This window comes from Notolepis coatsorum (genome assembly GCF_963971535.1).
Source record: "Notolepis coatsorum genome assembly, chromosome: 9".
NCBI classification, from domain to species: Eukaryota; Metazoa; Chordata; class Actinopteri; order Aulopiformes; family Paralepididae; genus Notolepis; species Notolepis coatsorum.
The window spans coordinates 148,271,714-148,291,108 of record NC_140173.1 but is presented as its reverse complement, the minus strand read 5'-3'; the positions used below and the strand labels follow the sequence as shown (position 1 = coordinate 148,291,108).

Sequence of the window (19,395 nt, the reverse complement as noted above, 5' to 3'; positions counted from 1 at the left end):
TCTTCCTCTCCTCTCTCTCTCTCTCTCTCTCTCTCTCTCTCTCTCCTCTCTCCTCTCTCTGTCTTCACTGCTGGTCTGACTGTGGACCTCCTCTCTCTCTCTCTCTCTCTCTCTCTCCTCTCTCCTCTCTCTCCTCTCTCTCTCTCTCTCTCTCTGTCTTCACTGCTGGTCTGACTGTGGAACCTCCTCTCTTTCCTCTCTCTCTCTCTCTCTCTCTCTCTCTCTCTCTCTCTCTCTGGTCTGACTGTGGAACCTCCTCTCTTCCTCCTCTCTCTCTCTCTCTCTCTCTCTCTCTCTCTCTCTCTCTCTCTCTCTCTCTCTCTCTCTCTCTCTCTCTCTCTCTCTGTCTTCACTGCTGGTCTGACTGTGGAACCTCCTCTCCTCCTCTCCTCCCCGTCAGATCGAGAGCGGCTCGGTGTGGAAGCAGGTCTATCAGGATCTGGGGATCCCTGTGCTCAACTCAGCCGCCGGCTACAACGTCAAGTGTGCTTACCGCAAGTACGTCTGTACCTCTCTCTCTCTCTCTCTACCCCTCTCTCTCTGTAGCTCTGTCTCTACCTCTCTCTCTCTCTCTCTCTCTCTCTCTCTCTCTCTCTCTCTCTCTCTCTCTGTAGCTCTGTCTCTACCTGTCTCTACCTAGCTCTGTCTCTACCTCTCTCTCTCTGTAGCTCTGTCTCTACCTCTCTCTCTCTGTAGCTCTGTCTCTACTTCTCTCTCCTCTCTCTCTCTCTCTCTCTCTCTCTCTCTCTGTAGCTCTGTCTCTACCTGTCTCTACCTCTGTAGCTCTGTCTCTACCTCTCTCTCTCTGTAGCTCTGTCTCTACCTGTCTCTACCTCTGTAGCTCTGTCTCTACCTCTGTAGCTCTGTCTCTACCTCTGTAGCTCTGTCTCTACCTCTGTAGCTCTGTCTCTACCTCTGTAGCTCTGAGAGAGTAGTTAGGGGCCCAGTGTGTTGAGAGCAGTAGTTAGGGGCCAGTGTGTTGAGAGCAGTAGTTAGGGGCCAGTGTGTTGAGAGCAGTAGTTAGGGGCTCAGTGTGTTGAGAGCAGTAGTTAGGGGCCAGTGTGTTGAGAGCAGTAGTTAGGGGCCAGTGTGTTGAGAGCAGTAGTTAGGGGCCAGTGTGTTGAGAGCAGTAGTTAGGGGCTCAGTGTGTTGAGAGCAGTAGTTAGGGGCCCAGTGTGTTGAGAGCAGTAGTTAGGGGCCCAGTGTGTTGAGAGCAGTAGTTAGGGGCCCAGTGTGTTGAGAGCAGTAGTTAGGGGCTCAGTGTGTTGAGAGCAGTAGTTAGGGGCCAGTGTGTTGAGAGCAGTAGTTAGGGGCCCAGTGTGTTGAGAGCAGTAGTTAGGGGCCCAGTGTGTTGAGAGCAGTAGTTAGAGGCTCAGTGTGTTGAGAGCAGTAGTTAGGGCTCAGTGTGTTGAGAGCAGTAGTTAGGGGCTCAGTGTGTTGAGAGCAGTAGTTAGGGGCTCAGTGTGTTGAGAGCAGTAGTTAGGGGCCAGTGTGTTGAGAGCAGTAGTTAGGGCCCAGTGTGTTGAGAGCAGTAGTTATGGCCCAGTGTGTTGAGAGCAGTAGTTAGGGGCCAGTGTGTTGAGAGCAGTAGTTAGGGGCCAGTGTGTTGAGAGCAGTAGTTAGGGGCCCAGTGTGTTGAGAGGAGTAGTTAGGGGCCCAGTGTGTTGAGAGCAGTAATTAGGGGCTCAGTGTGTTGAGAGCAGTAGTTAGGGGCCCAGTGTGTTGAGAGCAGTAGTTAGGGGCCCAGTGTGTTGAGAGCAGTAGTTAGGGGCCCAGTGTGTTGAGAGCAGTAATTAGGGGCTCAGTGTGTTGAGAGCAGTAGTTAGGGGCCCAGTGTGTTGAGAGGAGTAGTTAGGGGCTCAGTGTGTTGAGAGGAGTAGTTAGGGGCCCAGTGTGTTGAGAGCAGTAATTAGGGGCTCAGTGTGTTGAGAGCAGTAGTTAGGGGCCAGTGTGTTGAGAGCAGTAGTTAGGGGCCAGTGTGTTGAGAGCAGTAGTTAGGGGCTCAGTGTGTTGAGAGCAGTAGTTAGGGGCTCAGTGTGTTGAGAGCAGTAGTTAGGGGCCCAGTGTGTTGAGAGCAGTAGTTAGAGGCCCAGTGTGTTGAGAGGAGTAGTTAGGGCCAGTGTGTTGAGAGGAGTAGTTAGGGGCCCAGTGTGTTGAGAGCAGTAGTTAGGGGCCCAGTGTGTTGAGAGCAGTAGTTAGGGGCTCAGTGTGTTGAGAGCAGTAGTTAGGGGCCAGTGTGTTGAGAGCAGTAGTTAGGGGCCAGTGTGTTGAGAGCAGTAGTTAGGGGCTCAGTGTGTTGAGAGCAGTAGTTAGGGGCCAGTGTGTTGAGAGCAGTAGTTAGGGGCCCAGTGTGTTGAGAGCAGTAGTTAGGGCCCAGTGTGTTGAGAGCAGTAGTTAGGGGCCCAGTGTGTTGAGAGCAGTAGTTAGGGGCCAGTGTGTTGAGAGCAGTAGTTAGGGGCCAGTGTGTTGAGAGCAGTAGTTAGGGCCAGTGTGTTGAGAGCAGTAGTTAGGGGCTCAGTGTGTTGAGAGCAGTAGTTAGGGCCCAGTGTGTTGAGAGAATAGTTAGGGACCAGGGCGTGTTGAGAGCAGTAGTTAGGGGCCCAGTGTGTTGAGAGCAGTAGTTAGGGGCTCAGTGTGTTGAGAGCAGTAGTTAGGGGCCAGTGTGTTGAGAGCAGTAGTTAGGGGCCAGTGTGTTGAGAGCAGTAGTTAGGGGCCAGTGTGTTGAGAGGAATAGTTAGGGACCAGGGCGTGTTGAGAGCAGTAGTTAGGGGCCAGTGTGTTGAGAGCAGTAGTTAGGGACCAGGGCGTGTTGAGAGCAGTAGTTAGGGGCCCAGTGTGTTGAGAGCAGTAGTTAGGGGCCCAGTGTGTTGAGAGCAGTAGTTAGGGGCCAGTGTGTTGAGAGCAGTAGTTAGGGGCCAGTGTGTTGAGAGCAGTAGTTAGGGGCCCAGTGTGTTGAGAGCAGTAGTTAGGGGCTCAGTGTGTTGAGAGCAGTAGTTAGGGGCCAGTGTGTTGAGAGCAGTAGTTAGGGGCCAGTGTGTTGAGAGCAGTAGTTAGGGGCCAGTGTGTTGAGAGCAGTAGTTAGGGGCCCAGTGTGTTGAGAGCAGTAGTTAGGGGCTCAGTGTGTTGAGAGCAGTAGTTAGGGGCCCAGTGTGTTGAGAGCAGTAGTTAGGGGCCCAGTGTGTTGAGAGCAGTAGTTAGGGGCCCAGTGTGTTGAGAGCAGTAGTTAGGGGCCCAGTGTGTTGAGAGCAGTAGTTAGGGGCCCAGTGTGTTGAGAGCAGTAGTTAGGGGCCCAGTGTGTTGAGAGCAGTAGTTAGGGACCAGTGTGTTGAGAGCAGTAGTTAGGGGCTCAGTGTGTTGAGAGCAGTAGTTAGGGGCTCAGTGTGTTGAGAGCAGTAGTTAGGGGCTCAGTGTGTTGAGAGCAGTAGTTAGGGCCCAGTGTGTTGAGAGCAGTAGTTAGGGGCCAGTGTGTTGAGAGGAGTAGTTAGGGGCCCAGTGTGTTGAGAGCAGTAGTTAGGGGCTCAGTGTGTTGAGAGCAGTAGTTAGGGGCCCAGTGTGTTGAGAGCAGTAGTTAGGGGCCCAGTGTGTTGAGAGCAGTAGTTAGGGGCCCAGTGTGTTGAGAGCAGTAGTTAGGGGCCCAGTGTGTTGAGAGGAGTAGTTAGGGGCCCAGTGTGTTGAGAGCAGTAGTTAGGGGCTCAGTGTGTTGAGAGCAGTAGTTAGGGGCCCAGTGTGTTGAGAGCAGTAGTTAGGGGCCAGTGTGTTGAGAGCAGTAGTTAGGGGCTCAGTGTGTTGAGAGCAGTAGTTAGGGACCAGTGTGTTGAGAGCAGTAGTTAGAGGCTCAGTGTGTTGAGAGCAGTAGTTAGGGGCCCAGTGTGTTGAGAGCAGTAGTTAGAGGCTCAGTGTGTTGAGAGCAGTAGTTAGGGGCCCAGTGTGTTGAGAGGAGTAGTTAGGGGCTCAGTGTGTTGAGAGCAGTAGTTAGGGGCCAGTGTGTTGAGAGCAGTAGTTAGGGGCCAGTGTGTTGAGAGCAGTAGTTAGGGGCCAGTGTGTTGAGAGCAGTAGTTAGGGGCCAGTGTGTTGAGAGCAGTAATTAGGGGCCCAGTGTGTTGAGAGCAGTAGTTAGGGGCCAGTGTGTTGAGAGCAGTAGTTAGAGGCTCAGTGTGTTGAGAGCAGTAGTTAGGGGCCCAGTGTGTTGAGAGCAGTAGTTAGGGCCCAGTGTGTTGAGAGCAGTAGTTAGGGGCCAGTGTGTTGAGAGCAGTAGTTAGAGGCTCAGTGTGTTGAGAGCAGTAGTTAGGGGCCAGTGTGTTGAGAGCAGTAGTTAGAGGCTCAGTGTGTTGAGAGGAGTAGTTAGGGCCCAGTGTGTTGAGAGGAGTAGTTAGGGACCAGGGCGTGTTGAGCAATGCGCCGTAGAGCATGGCACTAATACTGTCAGGGTTAGGGGTTTGATTCCCGCCGGGGGCCAGAAACATGTGTCCAGCGGTTGGAACGAGATGCAAAAAGACTTTGATGGACAAATTGATCCCCCCTCACTCATTTTAAGAACTTGCTAATTGTAAGTAGAGTTGTTTGCACACACAGCTGCAGCTGTCAGGTCGCCCAGCCTCTTAACTGTGATCGGGTCTGTTCTGTTTGACCTGCTCGTCCTCTCGCCAGGCCGTCGTGGTGAATAAGAATCTGTTCTTAATGGACCTGCCTGGTTAAATAAATAGATAAGTGTAAGGCCTGGTTAAGGCACTTCCCACTGCACTACACAGAGCACCACAGCAGAATCTGTTCTTAACCCTTTCACTGCCACACTACAGACGGTTAACCCTTTCACTACCACACTACAGAAGGTTAACCTTTCACTACCACACTACAGAAGATTAACCCTTTCACTACCACACTACAGAAGGTTAACCCTTCACTACCACACTACAGACGGTTAACCTTTCACTACCACACTACAGAAGGTTAACCCTTTCACTACCACACTACAGACGGTTAACCCTTCACTACCACACTACAGAAGGTTAACCCTTTCACTACCACACTACAGAAGGTTAACCTTTCACTACCACACTACAGAAGATTAACCCTTTCACTACCACACTACAGAAGGTTAACCCTTCACTACCACACTACAGAAGGTTAACCCTTTCACTACCACACTACAGACGGTTAACCCTTCACTACCACACTACAGAAGGTTAACCCTTTCACTACCACACTACAGAAGGTTAACCATTTCACTACCACACTACAGAAGGTGAAAGTGTTAACTAGGGATGTCCGATATTATCGGCCGATATTGGCATAAAAATGTGATATCGGAAAATATCGATATCGTTTTTTTTTTATCTTTTTATTAGGTTATTTATTTAACCTTTATTTACCCAGGCAAGCAAGGAAGAACAAATTATTATTTTATTTATTGTATTGTAATTATGCATAATGTTGTGTTAATTACACGACAAGAGATATGTAATGTTAATTACCTGAAATTATTCAGTTTTTTGGGGGGGGAAACCCTGCATATATCGGTATCGGTTGATATCGGTTGATATCGGTATCGGAAATTAAGAGTTGGACAATATCGGTATATCGGTATCTGTAGGAGCTATTTGATGGTTTTTGTGCTTAGTTTGTAGTTTGTTAAGTTCATCACTGGGTGGCAGCACGGAGCACTGGGTGGCAGCACAGAGCGCATAGGTTTTGAATAAAGGCACAGGTGTATGCTATGTCAATCAAGGTATCTAGGTATGGGTGACGGAGAGATCTCACGGTTTTTACCGCATGAACACACGCACGTAGCCTCGCTCGTTTTCAGTATTATCAACAGCATTATGCAGACATTATTGTTTTGGCTCATCACATGTATTAAGTTGAATACTTCAATTAAATGGGAACTTCACCCAACGGCAGGTGACACGGACTCGACATTGTGTTTTTTCTAATCGCGCGTCAAAGACGAGGAATCCCCGCACCCAACCGAGCGTCTATCAGAACATCAAGATAGCCGCTACAGTATCGGTAAAAAAGCCAATATCGAGCATCCCTAGTGTTAACCCTTTGGTAGTGTGGTAGTGAAAGGGTTAACGACCTGCCTGGTTAAATAAATAGATCCGTGTAAGGCCCGGTTAAAGGCACTTCCCACTGCACTACTTACTTACTTACTTAGGCCCATCGCTCCCAATGGAGCATAGGCCATCTACGACTTTTCTCCATCCAACACTGCACTACACAGGTCAGTTAACCCCGCGCTGCCTGCGCGTGTCTCCTCTGCAGGTACCTGTACGGCTTCGAGGAGTACTGCACCTCCACGGCCATCACCTTCCGGATGGACCTCCCCCTGAAACAGGGGCCCAAGGCGGAGGTGAAGTGCGAGGGGGCGGAGGCGGCGGGCTCCGGGGCCCCCCCTGCCGCCTGCGGGGGGGACGAGCAGAGCCACGCGGAGAGGGAGCCCAGCGGCCCACAGCCCACGGCCTGCAAGGTGCGCTTCCTCCCGTCTCTTCATCTCACGTCTCACCCTTTATTTTGATTGATTGAGTAGTTTATTGATTTGAATGGATAACACATATACAATTGAACAGGTATACATATCGGCCCACCATTTACCAATAGGATTAAAAAAAAACACACACACACAATAAAGCCATAGGCTTGTTTCCATTGCGGTCCTTCATCATTGGTGTCCGTGGAGTTATGTACTGGTGTGTGGACGTGGCTGTTTGTAGTGTCTGTGTGTCAGGATGTGTGGTATAAAAAAAAACATGGTCAGAGTCTGTGGATATGCATGGGTGAGCTTGCCACACCAGGAAGGGGGGGGGCAACTTACAGACAACTTACAACTATGTTTGTTCAACTATGCAAGACTATTAATACATGCATACATACACTAATATTCCATTTTGAACCATCTCAAGTTTGCTTTTTATTTGGCACGTATAAAGTACATTACAGTGAAGTGCTTGAAACTCCAAACACTATACAATATACAATATACAAACTAAAGTACAACCTAAGTACAATTAAGTAAAAATGCAGGCAATGAGCCGAGGTACAAAAATGACGACAATGAGGTACAAAAATGCAAACTTAAATGCATAAATGCTAAATGCAAAAATGAGGTATGGAGGTAGTGCAAATCTCTTTAATAAATAGTACATTAAATATGGTGTAGTGTTAAAGTGTTTAAAGTGTCTAAAGTGAGTGTTAAGGTGAGTGTTTGTTTAAAGTGAGTGTTAACTCATTCAGCGCCAGGGGTCGCTGTCTACCTTCTGGGTAGAACGCCATCGCTGTAAGTCAATGGGGAGACTGCGAAACTTGCGAGTGCTTAAAATATATCTTATATTATAGCTATGGGTCTAATAACACCGTCGATTGTCAGTGAGTTGCTTCTGGTCAACACGCAAAAAACAGATTGTACTTTCATCCGTACATTCCCGTTTTATACCGTTTTGAATACGAGTATAGTTTGGGTGATTCTTAGTAATCCCAGGAAAAGACGCGATAATAGCCCTTTAGTGAAATCCAGTTATCACGTTGAAATTTTTCGCCTGATTATCGAATCTTCCTGAAATCAACGCTAGATTATCGTTATTATCCTTCCTCATGCACCCATGAAATGGGGCTTGGACTGGCGCCCCCCCCCCCCCCCGCCACCAATGGTAAACAGCACATACACATACACACAGACAGCTTCGATCGCGGGAGAAAAAAATATCAGACCAATGCAAGATTGGATATATAGTGTTCTTACCTTGTCTCTGATGTAATGCAAAAAAAAGAATCCAATTATCTGATCGCCATTCCAAGTACTGGTTGCGTTAGTCCGTGCCACGTTCTCCAGCATTGCATATGAAGGAGGGGGGGGGGGGGGCAGCCTCGTAGATATATCGTTGTAAACGCTCGTCCTGCCGGGGTATTTAAACCCCGCCCGCACGGTTCAGCTCGGCCCAGAAAACAAACTACATAGTTTCAAATGGAGTGCAATAGCGGCCGAAGGCGTTAGAGGGCGGTATTGACCGTCTGCCATCTCAGACACATTCAGAACAGAATGCACAGCCTGCCCAGATGAATTATGAAAAAAATAACGATTAAAACCCGACTTTTCTCGTGATTGGCGCTGAGCGGTTGGCGAGTTAACCCGACTCTTTTCATCATTTGAGTGTTTGTTTAAAGTGAGTGTGTGCCTGGGGATCACCAGGGACCTCGCCACTCCATTAGAGAATATCAGGGCTCCGGTTTGAGTAATATACAATGTACAGGTGATTAAACTGGGTGTAAAATATATAAATTATTACTACTGGGTAATAGTGCTAATCAGATGTATGTACAGAGTTGTAGTATTAATATGTGCAGTGATACAGGTATAAAGACACTATGGTAGTAAGTCATACTGACCAGCTGTGTTACTAGTAAGAGTAGGTAATGTGTAAAACTAAAGCGGCCTATAACCAACTAAACATCTCATTTCATGGTATCATGGTGTCTGCATTTCACCTCGCGCATATCCTCACTGCATAATTAAATAAATTATTATCTGTCTATCACTTTGAAGTGGCATCACTCGACTCTGTCCCTCGTCTGTTAAGACACGCCTCCACCAGCCCACCTAGACCAGCAGAGGCCCCTCCCACTGTCGTTACAGTGATGTGATTTAGGCAAAGAAATTGCAATAAAGAAAGCAAATTGAAAATATTTAAAACATAATTTAAATAAAATAGAAGTTATCTGGGCGGCCGGGTAGCGCAGCGGACTAAGCGTCTGTCTACCACCACAGAGACAGTGGGATCGAATCCGGCTGTGGTGCCTCCGGCTTGGCCGACCGTCCATACTAACACAATTGGCAGTGTTAGCGGGTGGTAAACCCGGCGAGGGTGGGTCCTGGTCGTTGTAAAACAGCGACTCCTACAGTTCGGTCGGGGCGCCTGCACAGCAAGGGAAGGATCTAAGAGAGGTAGTGTGACCTTCCACATAGGGGTGGACGGTATAAACGGTATACGGTATAAACGGTATGAATTTGCTCTACGGTATGGATTTTGACTATACCGTGTAACCGGTAGAGCAGCTCTAAAATAGCAATGACGTCATGTAACCACAGCGCGACTATTTCAATCGCATTTGCCCCTAAAAATAGATAGAATTAGTCATAGATAATAGATATGTGCAAACTGGAAAAAGTTATTTAGGAGGCTTCGCGCAGTGGGCGTGTCAACACGCAATTGTCATTTCATAATAAACGCATATCACCGCGGCGCACAGCAAGTTTCAATTTCAGTTCCTGGCATTTTTAACCAGTGGAGAAAGGTAAGGGATTTCCCTAGCGTTTTTCTTATATGAATTATTCTACGTTAATAAAACATACCTGGTGATCAACTACAGTTTGCTGTAAACATTATGATATGTGTGTAGTGTTATGATAACGACGGCTGCAGCGGGAGGACGGCTGCAGCAGTGGAGTTGCGAATAGCATGCAGCTGCAGAGCCGCAGAACCAGGGGCGCTTTTAGGTCTGGTCACAGGCCCGCTCAACAGCGCCCCCCCCACCGAACGGCTGAATTGTGACCAGACCTGAAAGCGCCCATGGCTCTGCGGCTCTGCAGCTACATATGCTTCTAGCAAAATCCAGCATCCAGCCCCGCTGTTTGCAATGGGAGCAGGACGGAGTCTCGACTCGGGACTTATTTTATTTGGAATATAATGACTTTATACGCAAAAGTAGCCTAGTTTTAAGTTAAAATATTATAAATCGACATGCCTTGAGGATGTCATTCTTTATATAGCCTGCCTATCAGGCAAAAAAAATTATTCTAACGGAAACACTGAAACCGTGATATATACCGTTACCGTCTATGCTTCAAATTATACCGTGATATACATTTTAGACCATACCGTCCACCCCTACTTCCACACGTTACACCCTCCCAGTGAGAGTCCGCACTGCCAGGTGAAAAGAAGCGGTGGGCTGGGTACACATGTGTCGGAGGAAGCATGTGATAGCCTCCACTCTCCCAGACTGACTGTTGGGGGTAGAGTGCGCGACGACCAGGAAGGGGATTGGGAATTGGCATAACGACTAACATTGGGATGGGAGAAAAACGGAAAAAATTTAAAAAAAAATTTTTAAAAAATTAAATAGAAGTTATCTATTTAAGTACAGTGTTAGGTAACACAATAGTTTAACATTGAACGCAAAAACACACACACACAGTGGGATAGAGGACCAGGCAATCGCATATTAATGCGCATATTAATGCGTCTGTTTTCACTGCAAAAGATACACTAAAACTTCATAAAAAAAGTATTAAATCAAAAACAATAAAAAAGATAAACCCCTATAACATTGTTTAGGGAAAGGCCTGCTCAGTGCCGAGTTGAAATAAAGGATATGATGTAATAAAAGGACATGATGTCATAAAAGGATATGATGTAATAAAAGGACATGATGTCATAAAAGGACATGATGTCATAAAAGGATATGCTGTAATAAAAGGATATGATGTCATAAAAGGATATGATGTCATAAAAGGACATGATGTCATTAAAAGGATATGATGTCATAAAAGGACATGATGTAATAAAAGGACATGATGTAATAAAAGGATATCTTTCTTTATCTTTATTTCAAACATGTAAATGAATACAAACAAAATAAATAACTAAACAAAATCAAAACATAACTCAAACAAAATAAATAACTAAACAAAAGCAAAACATAACTCAATTTACATGTTCGAAAAGGATATGATGTCATAAAAGGACATGATTTCATAAAAGGATATGATGTCATAAAAGGATATGATGGATATGATGTCATAAAAGGATATGATGTCATAAAAGGACATGATGTCATAAAAGGACATGATGTCATAAAAGGATATGATGTCATAAAACATGATGTCATAAAAGGACATGATGTCATAAAAGGTCATGATGTCATAAAAGGACATGATGTAATAAAAGGACATGATGTAATAAAAGGATCCCTCCCCCGCAGGAAGAGAAGATGGAGTCGGGCAGAAACAAAATGGAGGCGGAGCCTCTGAAGGCCGAGCGGAGAGACTGCGGAAGCGACGAAGACGACGACGAAGAGGAAGACGAAGGCTCCACCAAGGGAGACGTGGACGAGGGGCCGTCGATGATGTCACGCCTCGGAGCGGAGGGCCTGGCGCGGGATGAAGCGGAGGAAGAGGAGGAGGAACGGGAGGGAAAGGAACGCTCTGGGTAGGTGGTCCGCCGGCGGCGCTCCCTCCACCATGGCAGGGCGGTGGTAAAAGTTAGTGTCTAGATCCCATCACCCGGAAGGAGCTTTCGCTGTGACCCGGAAGTAGCTTTCGCTGTGACCCGGAAGTAGCTTTCGCTGTGACCCGGAAGTAGCTTTCGCTGTGACCCGGAAGTAGCTTTCGCTGTGACCCGGAAGTAGCTTTCGCTGTGACCCGGAAGTAGCTTTCGCTGTGACCCGGAAGTAGCTTTCGCTGTGACCCGGAAGTAGAGCCCATGAGTCGTCGCTCGTCAGAATTCTCACCCAAAAAAAAAGTTGCTCATAAACGCATCCCTGTACCTTAACACTTTCACTACCACACTACCAAAGGGTTAACCCTTTCACTGCGACACTACTGAAGGTTAACCCTTTCACTGCCACATGACAAAAGGGTTAACCCGTTCAAAACCACAACCGTCTGTAGTGTGGTAGTGAAAGGGTTAACCTCCTGTAGTGTGGTAGTGAAAGGGTTAAAGATCCCCTCCACACTTTAAAACATGTCATAATGGTTAGGTATGGCTGGGTAGCATAGAGGTCTATGCATTCGCTCGCCACCCGCAGAGACTCTGGGTTCGATTCCCGAACACAATAGACCTGTCTCAAACCCTGCCCCTTTTCTTGATCCTCCAATCACAGCTTACCTCTGACTTCCTCGTACAAACTTTGGCAGCATGTGGTAGTCTACACCCTCCCCAGACCGACAGTAGGGCAGCATGTGGTAGTCTACACCCTCCCCAGACTGACAGTAGGGCAGCATGTGGTAGTCTACACCCTCCCCAGACTGACAGTAGGGCAGCATGTGGTAGTCTACACCCTCCCCAGACCGACAGTAGGGCAGCATGTGGTAGTCTACACCCTCCCCGGACCGACAGCAGGGCAGCATGTGGTAGTCTACACCCTCCCCGGACCGACAGTAGGGCAGCATGTGGTAGTCTACACCCTCCCCAGACCGACATTAGGGCAGCATGTGGTAGTCTACACCCTCCCCAGACCGACAGTAGGGCAGCATGTGATAGTCTACACCCTCCCCGGACCGACAGTAGGGCAGCATGTGGTAGTCTACACCCTCCCCAGACTGACAGTAGGGCAGCATGTGGTAGTCTACACCCTCCCCAGACCGACAGTAGGGCAGCATGTGGTAGTCTACACCCTCCCCAGACCAACAGTAGGGCAGCGTGTGGTAGTCTACACCCTCCCCAGACTGACAGTAGGGCAGCATGTGGTAGTCTACACCCTCCCCAGACCAACAGTAGGGCAGCATGTGGTAGTCTACACCCTCCCCAGACTGACAGTAGGGCAGCATGTGGTAGTCTACACCCTCCCCAGACCGACAGTAGGGCAGCATGTGGTAGTCTACACCCTCCCCAGACTGACAGTAGGGCAGCATGTGGTAGTCTACACCCTCCCCAGACCAACAGTAGGGCAGCATGTGGTAGTCTACACCCTCCCCAGACCGACAGTAGGGCAGCATGTGGTAGTCTACACCCTCCCCAGACCAACAGTAGGGCAGCGTGTGGTAGTCTACACCCTCCCCAGACCAACAGTAGGGCAGCGTGTGGTAGTCTACACCCTCCCCAGACTGACAGTAGGGCAGCATGTGGTAGTCTACACCCTCCCCAGGCCAACAGTAGGGCAGCATGTGGTAGTCTACCCCCTCCCCAGACCAACAGTAGGGCAGCATGTGGTAGTCTACCCCCTCCCCAGACCAACAGTAGGGCAGCATGTGGTAGTCTACACCCTCCCCAGACCGACAGTAGGGCAGCGTGTGGTAGTCTACACCCTCCCCAGACTGACAGTAGGGCAGCATGTGGTAGTCTACACCCTCCCCAGACTGACAGTAGGGCAGCATGTGGTAGTCTACACCCTCCCCAGACCGACAGTAGGGCAGCATGTGGTAGTCTACACACCCTCCTCAGACCGACAGTAGGGCAGCATGTGGTAGTCTACACCCTCCCCAGACTGACAGTAGGGCAGCATGTGGTAGTCTACAACACCCTCCCCAGACCGACAGTAGGGCAGCGTGTGGTAGTCTACACCCTCCCCAGACCGACAGTAGGGCAGCATGTGGTAGTCTACACCCTCCCCAGACTGACAGTAGGGCAGCATGTGGTAGTCTACACCCTCCCCAGACCGACAGTAGGGCAGCATGTGGTAGTCTACACCCTCCCCAGACCGACAGTAGGGCAGCATGTGGTAGTCTACACCCTCCCCAGACTGACAGTAGGGCAGCATGTGATAGTCTACACCCTCCCCGGACCGACAGTAGGGCAGCATGTGGTAGTCTACACCCTCCCCAGACCGACAGTAGGGCAGCATGTGGTAGTCTACACCCTCCTCAGACCGACAGTAGGGCAGCATGTGGTAGTCTACACCCTCCCCAGACTGACAGTAGGGCAGCATGTGGTAGTCTACACCCTCCCCAGACCGACAGTAGGGCAGCATGTGGTAGTCTACACCCTCCCCGGACCGACAGCAGGGCAGCATGTGGTAGTCTACACCCTCCCCGGACCGACAGTAGGGCAGCATGTGGTAGTCTACACCCTCCCCAGACTGACAGTAGGGCAGCATGTGGTAGTCTACACCCTCCCCAGACCGACAGTAGGGCAGCATGTGGTAGTCTACACCCTCCCCAGACCAACAGTAGGGCAGCGTGTGGTAGTCTACACCCTCCCCAGACTGACAGTAGGGCAGCATGTGGTAGTCTACACCCTCCCCAGACTGACAGTAGGGCAGCATGTGGTAGTCTACACCCTCCCCAGACCGACAGTAGGGCAGCATGTGGTAGTCTACACCCTCCCCAGACCAACAGTAGGGCAGCATGTGGTAGTCTACACCCTCCCCAGACCGACAGTAGGGCAGCATGTGGTAGTCTACACCCTCCCCAGACCGACAGCAGGGCAGCATGTGGTAGTCTACACCCTCCCCAGACCGACAGTAGGGCAGCGTGTGGTAGTCTACACCCTCCCCAGACCGACAGTAGGGCAGCGTGTGGTAGTCTACAACACCCTCCCCAGACCGACAGTAGGGCAGCATGTGGTAGTCTACACCCTCCCCAGACACAGACATATTCAATAGAACAGTTAACCCTTTCACTGCCACACGACAAAGGGTTAACCCTTTCACTACCACACTACAGAAGGTTAACCCTTTCACTACCACACTACAGAAGGTTAACCCTTTCACTACCACACTACAGACGGTAACCGGTGGACCGGCCGGAAATAGCAATGACGTAACCACCACACCTCCCTATTGAGAATGCAAGGATCTATTCCCCCCCTTTTGAGTAATCCTAACCCCCGACCTTTCACCTTTACCGGTCACAGCCAAGCTCCTTCCGAGCTGCCGGGATCCAGACACTGCGTGCGGGTGGTGGTGACCCTGAGAGGTGCAGCGGGGGTCCACGGCCTCGAACTCACGGCTCACAGACTGGTCTGCATGTTGAAACTGTTCCGTTACTCAAAATCTGGCATTAATACTTTATTCATACGCTTCCAGGGGGACACACTCCCCCCCAGACACTGAGTTTCACGCTGCAGGAGAGACGTCTAGCTGTTGTGTGTTCACAGGCTGTGTGTAGCAGCACTGGTGCGGTCCGTAGTGGAGTTCTAGAAAACCATCCTATTTACAATTGACCGCTTTTATTTTAACGCTATAATCTGTTGTCATCCTCGATGCTCCGGTGCCACCTCTGTCTCGGGGGAGAGAACCCCGTTTTAATTTGTATTTTTATTTATTTTTTAACGCTCGAACTCCTATCTTGGCACAAAGAGAAAACGTAATGAGAACCTGAGCAAAACGCTGCCAGCTGCTGAGAAGTGACTGCTGTCCTGCTGACCTCCTTTCAGGGTGACCCCCTTTTTATACCTGCCCCCCCCCCCCCGAGCTCCTCTCTCCTCTCTCCTCTTCTCTTACTAAGCTGCAACCCTCTGCCTTCAGATCCTCTCTCTTTATCTCTTTCTCTCTCTCTCTCTCTCTCTCTCTCTCTCTCTCTCTCTCTGAACACGGTCAGGCCCAGTCAGTCAGCACCACCCCACATGTAACTGAGCCCACAGTGATACATGGCTGAGCTCTGCTCCGCTTTCCGCTCTACCACAGCTCTCTCTCTCTCTCTCTCTCTCTCTCTCTCTCTCTCTCTCTCTCTCTCTCTCTCTCTCTCTCTCTCTCTCTTCTCTCATTTTGTGGCTTTTGGTGTTCCGCTTCTATTCACTGTTCCATGTCAGCGCCGGTGTCACACTGGTGTCGTGTTGGAAGACGCCGGTCCAGAGGGAGGCGAGAGACGAGTCATTTAGAGACACTGTCCTTGTGGAGGGACGAGCGTTTAGACCCCGCCGGTCTCCTCCTCGTACCGTGTGGACGAGCTATAATCTGCATATCTGTGGTGTCTCTGCGGCGTTGTCTTCAATCCCTCGGGCCTCGATTAGATTGCCGTTGTGTTTTTGTTTCATTTCTGTGCAGGAGGTTTCCCAGTCGGTTCTCTGTGTGTTTTTATATTTTTTTCTTTTTAGACCTTTCGATATTTTTTTCTCTTCATCCATTTCGGGACGCCAGATTTGTCCCCCCGGGGAGAGTGCGCTCTGGACTTGTCCCGTCGCTGCTGTTCCTCCTCCGGTCACTGGTCAGACGCAGCGGTCAGCCTCCGCTCCGCGGGGGGAGACCGGGTCAAGCGCCAGAGCGACGCTTTGTGGTCGGAGGATCGAGAAAAGAGGGGGCGGAGTTTGAGACGGCTCCGTCGATTTGAAAAATGACCCCGCTTTCAGTTCTCTACGCGTCTCTCTCGCCGCTGAAGGGATAGTGTAGTAGTTCTCCGTCTCAGAGCCGGGCCTCGCGTTGTCGTCGCTCTCTCTCTGTAACCGTATCCGAATATTTTTTTATCAACCTAAGACGAGTTTCTTAAATCAGGGTCTGTTGTGTTAACGCAAATGGTGTATTTATTACGGCTGCTAGGATATCTGTAGGTCTGGTGGTGCTTTTCTCTCAGCCCCTCGGCTAAAAGAGAGATGGAGCGTGTTTGACGCGGCGCGTTGCGGCCGCGCGACCCGTCACCGCACTCCTTCAGTTGAGACCGCCGCCCCCGCGCTTCCTCTCTCGACGCCCAAAGTCTTTGCGCAACTCTGTGAAACGGCTTTAAAAACGCGCTGTGCTTTGCTGTGCTAACCTGCCCCCCCTGCCCCCCTCCTTAAAGGGAAGGTTTAGGACTTGTAGACGTCTCTCCTACTGACCACGAATCGAGCTCCCCCACGCTTTCCCCCTTTGTCGGTTAACGGGGAATTTATTTATTAAATCTAGAATAATTAAACTCGAAGACATGGTTAACTTTCAAACAGTGTTAATTATGTTTAGGGCAAGAAATAAGACACTGCCAGAAAAGTTACAAAATGGATTGTTTGTTTCTTTGTATATGGTATGAATAATTATTTAGTATAAATTAGGTTGTACGCCGACCATCAAGTAATACTTGTTTAGTTTAGGAATAGGGGGCAGGTAACTATAAGAATTATTCTTCTTCCTGCTCCTTTTGCCCATGGTAGAACGGTATTTATGATTTTGTATGAAAACTGTATGATTGAATTGCTTCCATGTGGCAAATAAAAAAAGATTTTGGTCATTAGGTACGACATTAACGGACAGATAATTACGGTAGAATAAAATAAAAGGTAGAATAGTATCAAATGGAATATAAACTCGATTAAAATAAGAAGTAGAATAGAATAGAATTATAAAATAAAATAGGCCATTGTGCACAATGTGGTCGAGTATATACACTAATTGGAATAGAAATGGTTGTGCCATTGAGCAAAAAAGAATGAACAGTAAAGTATGAACAAGTATGAAGAGTGTATAATAATAATAATAATAATAATAATAATAATAATAATAATAATAATAAACAATAATAATAATAATAATAATAATAATAATAATAATAATAATAATAATAATAATAATAATAATAATAATAATAATAATAATAATATACGTTCACCTCCATTGGTACTTAGTAATAATAATAATAATAATAATAATGCATTTAATTTACAAGGCGCCTTTCAGGACACTCAAGGCCGCCGTACAACAATTAAAAACAGTTCATTTACAATCACAATCAACTTTAAAATAGAAGCAGACACGCCTGCCTAAACAGGTGGGTTTTGAGGTGGGCAGGTAGGATCCGGCCGGCCTACTAAACGTCTCAAACCTTCCCTTTAACCCTCTTTACTGCTGCTGCCGCCACCACCGCCCATGCTCTGTCCAGCTTACGACTCACTGATTGTGTCCATCTAGCGCCCCCCCCCCCCCCCCCTCTACCTCTAACCGAATCCCCAAGCTAACGCGTTCCGCGTGCGTGCGTGTGTGTGTGTGTGTGAATGAGATATATATATATATACATGTGGTTTAGATGGTCTGTAATCCCCATACTAGACGAGCCGATTTATTTTGTCTTTTTGTCATGAAAGTATGTAGCTGTTTTCCTAATTGCTGACACTGTCCATATATATATATATATACATACATATATATATATCTACGATGTATTTTTGAGAGGTTTAAATGATAACAGTTGTGTGTGTGAGTTGTTGTAGGTCAGGAACAGATGGGAGGAGGAGGTCTAGGTTGTGTACCGACGCCCTTTGTGTCCAGAAGGGAAATGTTTAATACTTTTTTTTGTGTGTGTGTGTAATGGGCTTAATAGTGTGTTTTGATTGGCTAGCGGACGCAGTAGTATTGGATCAGAAGAACGGGGGCGGCGGGTGGATTTATTAGGAAAAGAACGCGCGTAGCAACAGCGCAGCCGAGAGAGAGAGAGAGAGAGAGACAGAGAGAGAGGGGGTTGGTGGATGTTGAGTGGCGGGTGGACGGGGGGGGCGGGGCCAGAGCCTAGAAGTCAGGACTTGCTGAACTGTCTTTCTTGCAGGGATGACAGCAGTCAGGAGGAGGGGGAGGAAGGGGAGGAGTTTGAGTGTTTCCCCCCGGGGATGAAGGTGCAGGTGAGGTATGGGCGCGGAGGCCGCAGTCTGAAGACGTACGAGGCCACTGTGAAAGAGGCAGACGTGGAGGGGGGCGAGGTGCTCTACCTGGTGCACTACTGTGGCTGGAACGTCAGGTAAGACAGGACCTTGGGGGAGGAAAACAAACTTCATCTCTATTTATTATTCAAATTCTAGAAGAAAAAATTACAAAACAACTACTATCTTCCCCTTCAGAGGGGGGGGGGTTACCTTTTAAGTGGGTATTCCCCTGGACGGCGATAATGAGATAACGTACACCCCCCCCTCCCCTCCCCTCCTCCCCTCTCTCTCTCTCTCTCTCTCTCTCTCTCTCTCTCTCTCTCTCTCTCTCTCTCTCTCTCTCTCTCTCTCTCGATTCTCCTCTCCCACCCGGTCCCTCAGTCAGGTCTGGGGGGACCTAAGGGTTGACACTGAGCCATCTAGTGGCCTAGACGGAAAATTGGGTCAATAGATATTCTCTAGCTTCCCTCTCTCTCTCTCTCTCTCTCTCTCTCTCTCTCTCTCTCTCTCTCTCTCTCTCTCTCTCTCTCTCTCTCTATCTCTCTCTCTCTCTCAGCTCTGACTGAGTGTCCCTCTCTCTCTCTATCTTCTCTCTCTATCAGCTCTGAGTGTCTCTCTCTATCAGCTCTGACTGAGTGTCCCTCTCTCTCTCTATCTTCTCTCTCTCTCTCTCAGCTCTGACTGAGTGTCCCTCTCTCTCTCTATCTTCTCTCTCTCTCTCTCAGCTCTGACTGAGTGTCCCTCTCTCGCTATCTTCTCTCAGCTCTGACTGAGTGTCCCTCTCTCTCTCTATCTTCTCTCTCTATCAGCTCTGACTGAGTGTCTCTCTCTCTATCTTCTCTCTCTCTATCAGCTCTGACTGAGTGTCCCTCTCTCTATCTTCTCTCTCTCAGCTCTGACTGAGTGTCCCTCTCTCTCTCTATCTTCTCTCTCTCTCAGCTCTGACTGAGTGTCCCTCTCTCTCTCTATCTTTCTCTCTATCAGCTCTGACTGAGTGTCTCTCTCTCTCTATCAGCTCTGACTGAGTGTCCCTCTCTCTATCTTCTCTCTCTCTCTATCAGCTCTGACTGAGTGTCCCTCTCTCTATCTTCTCTCTCTCTCTATCAGCTCTGACTGAGTGTCCCTCTCTCTATCTTCTCTCTCTCTC

At 48.7% G+C, this 19,395-nt stretch overlaps 1 protein-coding gene across 1 annotated transcript in view; it reads left to right on the top strand.

Moving 5' to 3' along the window:
- arid4b (AT-rich interaction domain 4B) overlaps positions 1-19,395 on the top strand; it is a gene marked incomplete at its 3' end in the record, with an annotated part of 132,132 nt that overhangs the window by 97,615 nt on the left and 15,122 nt on the right. The window contains 4 exon segments of the mRNA XM_084322048.1: positions 401-498; positions 6,262-6,466; positions 10,975-11,201; positions 18,155-18,343. Coding sequence (XP_084178174.1) covers positions 401-498; positions 6,262-6,466; positions 10,975-11,201; positions 18,155-18,343 — 719 coding nt within the window.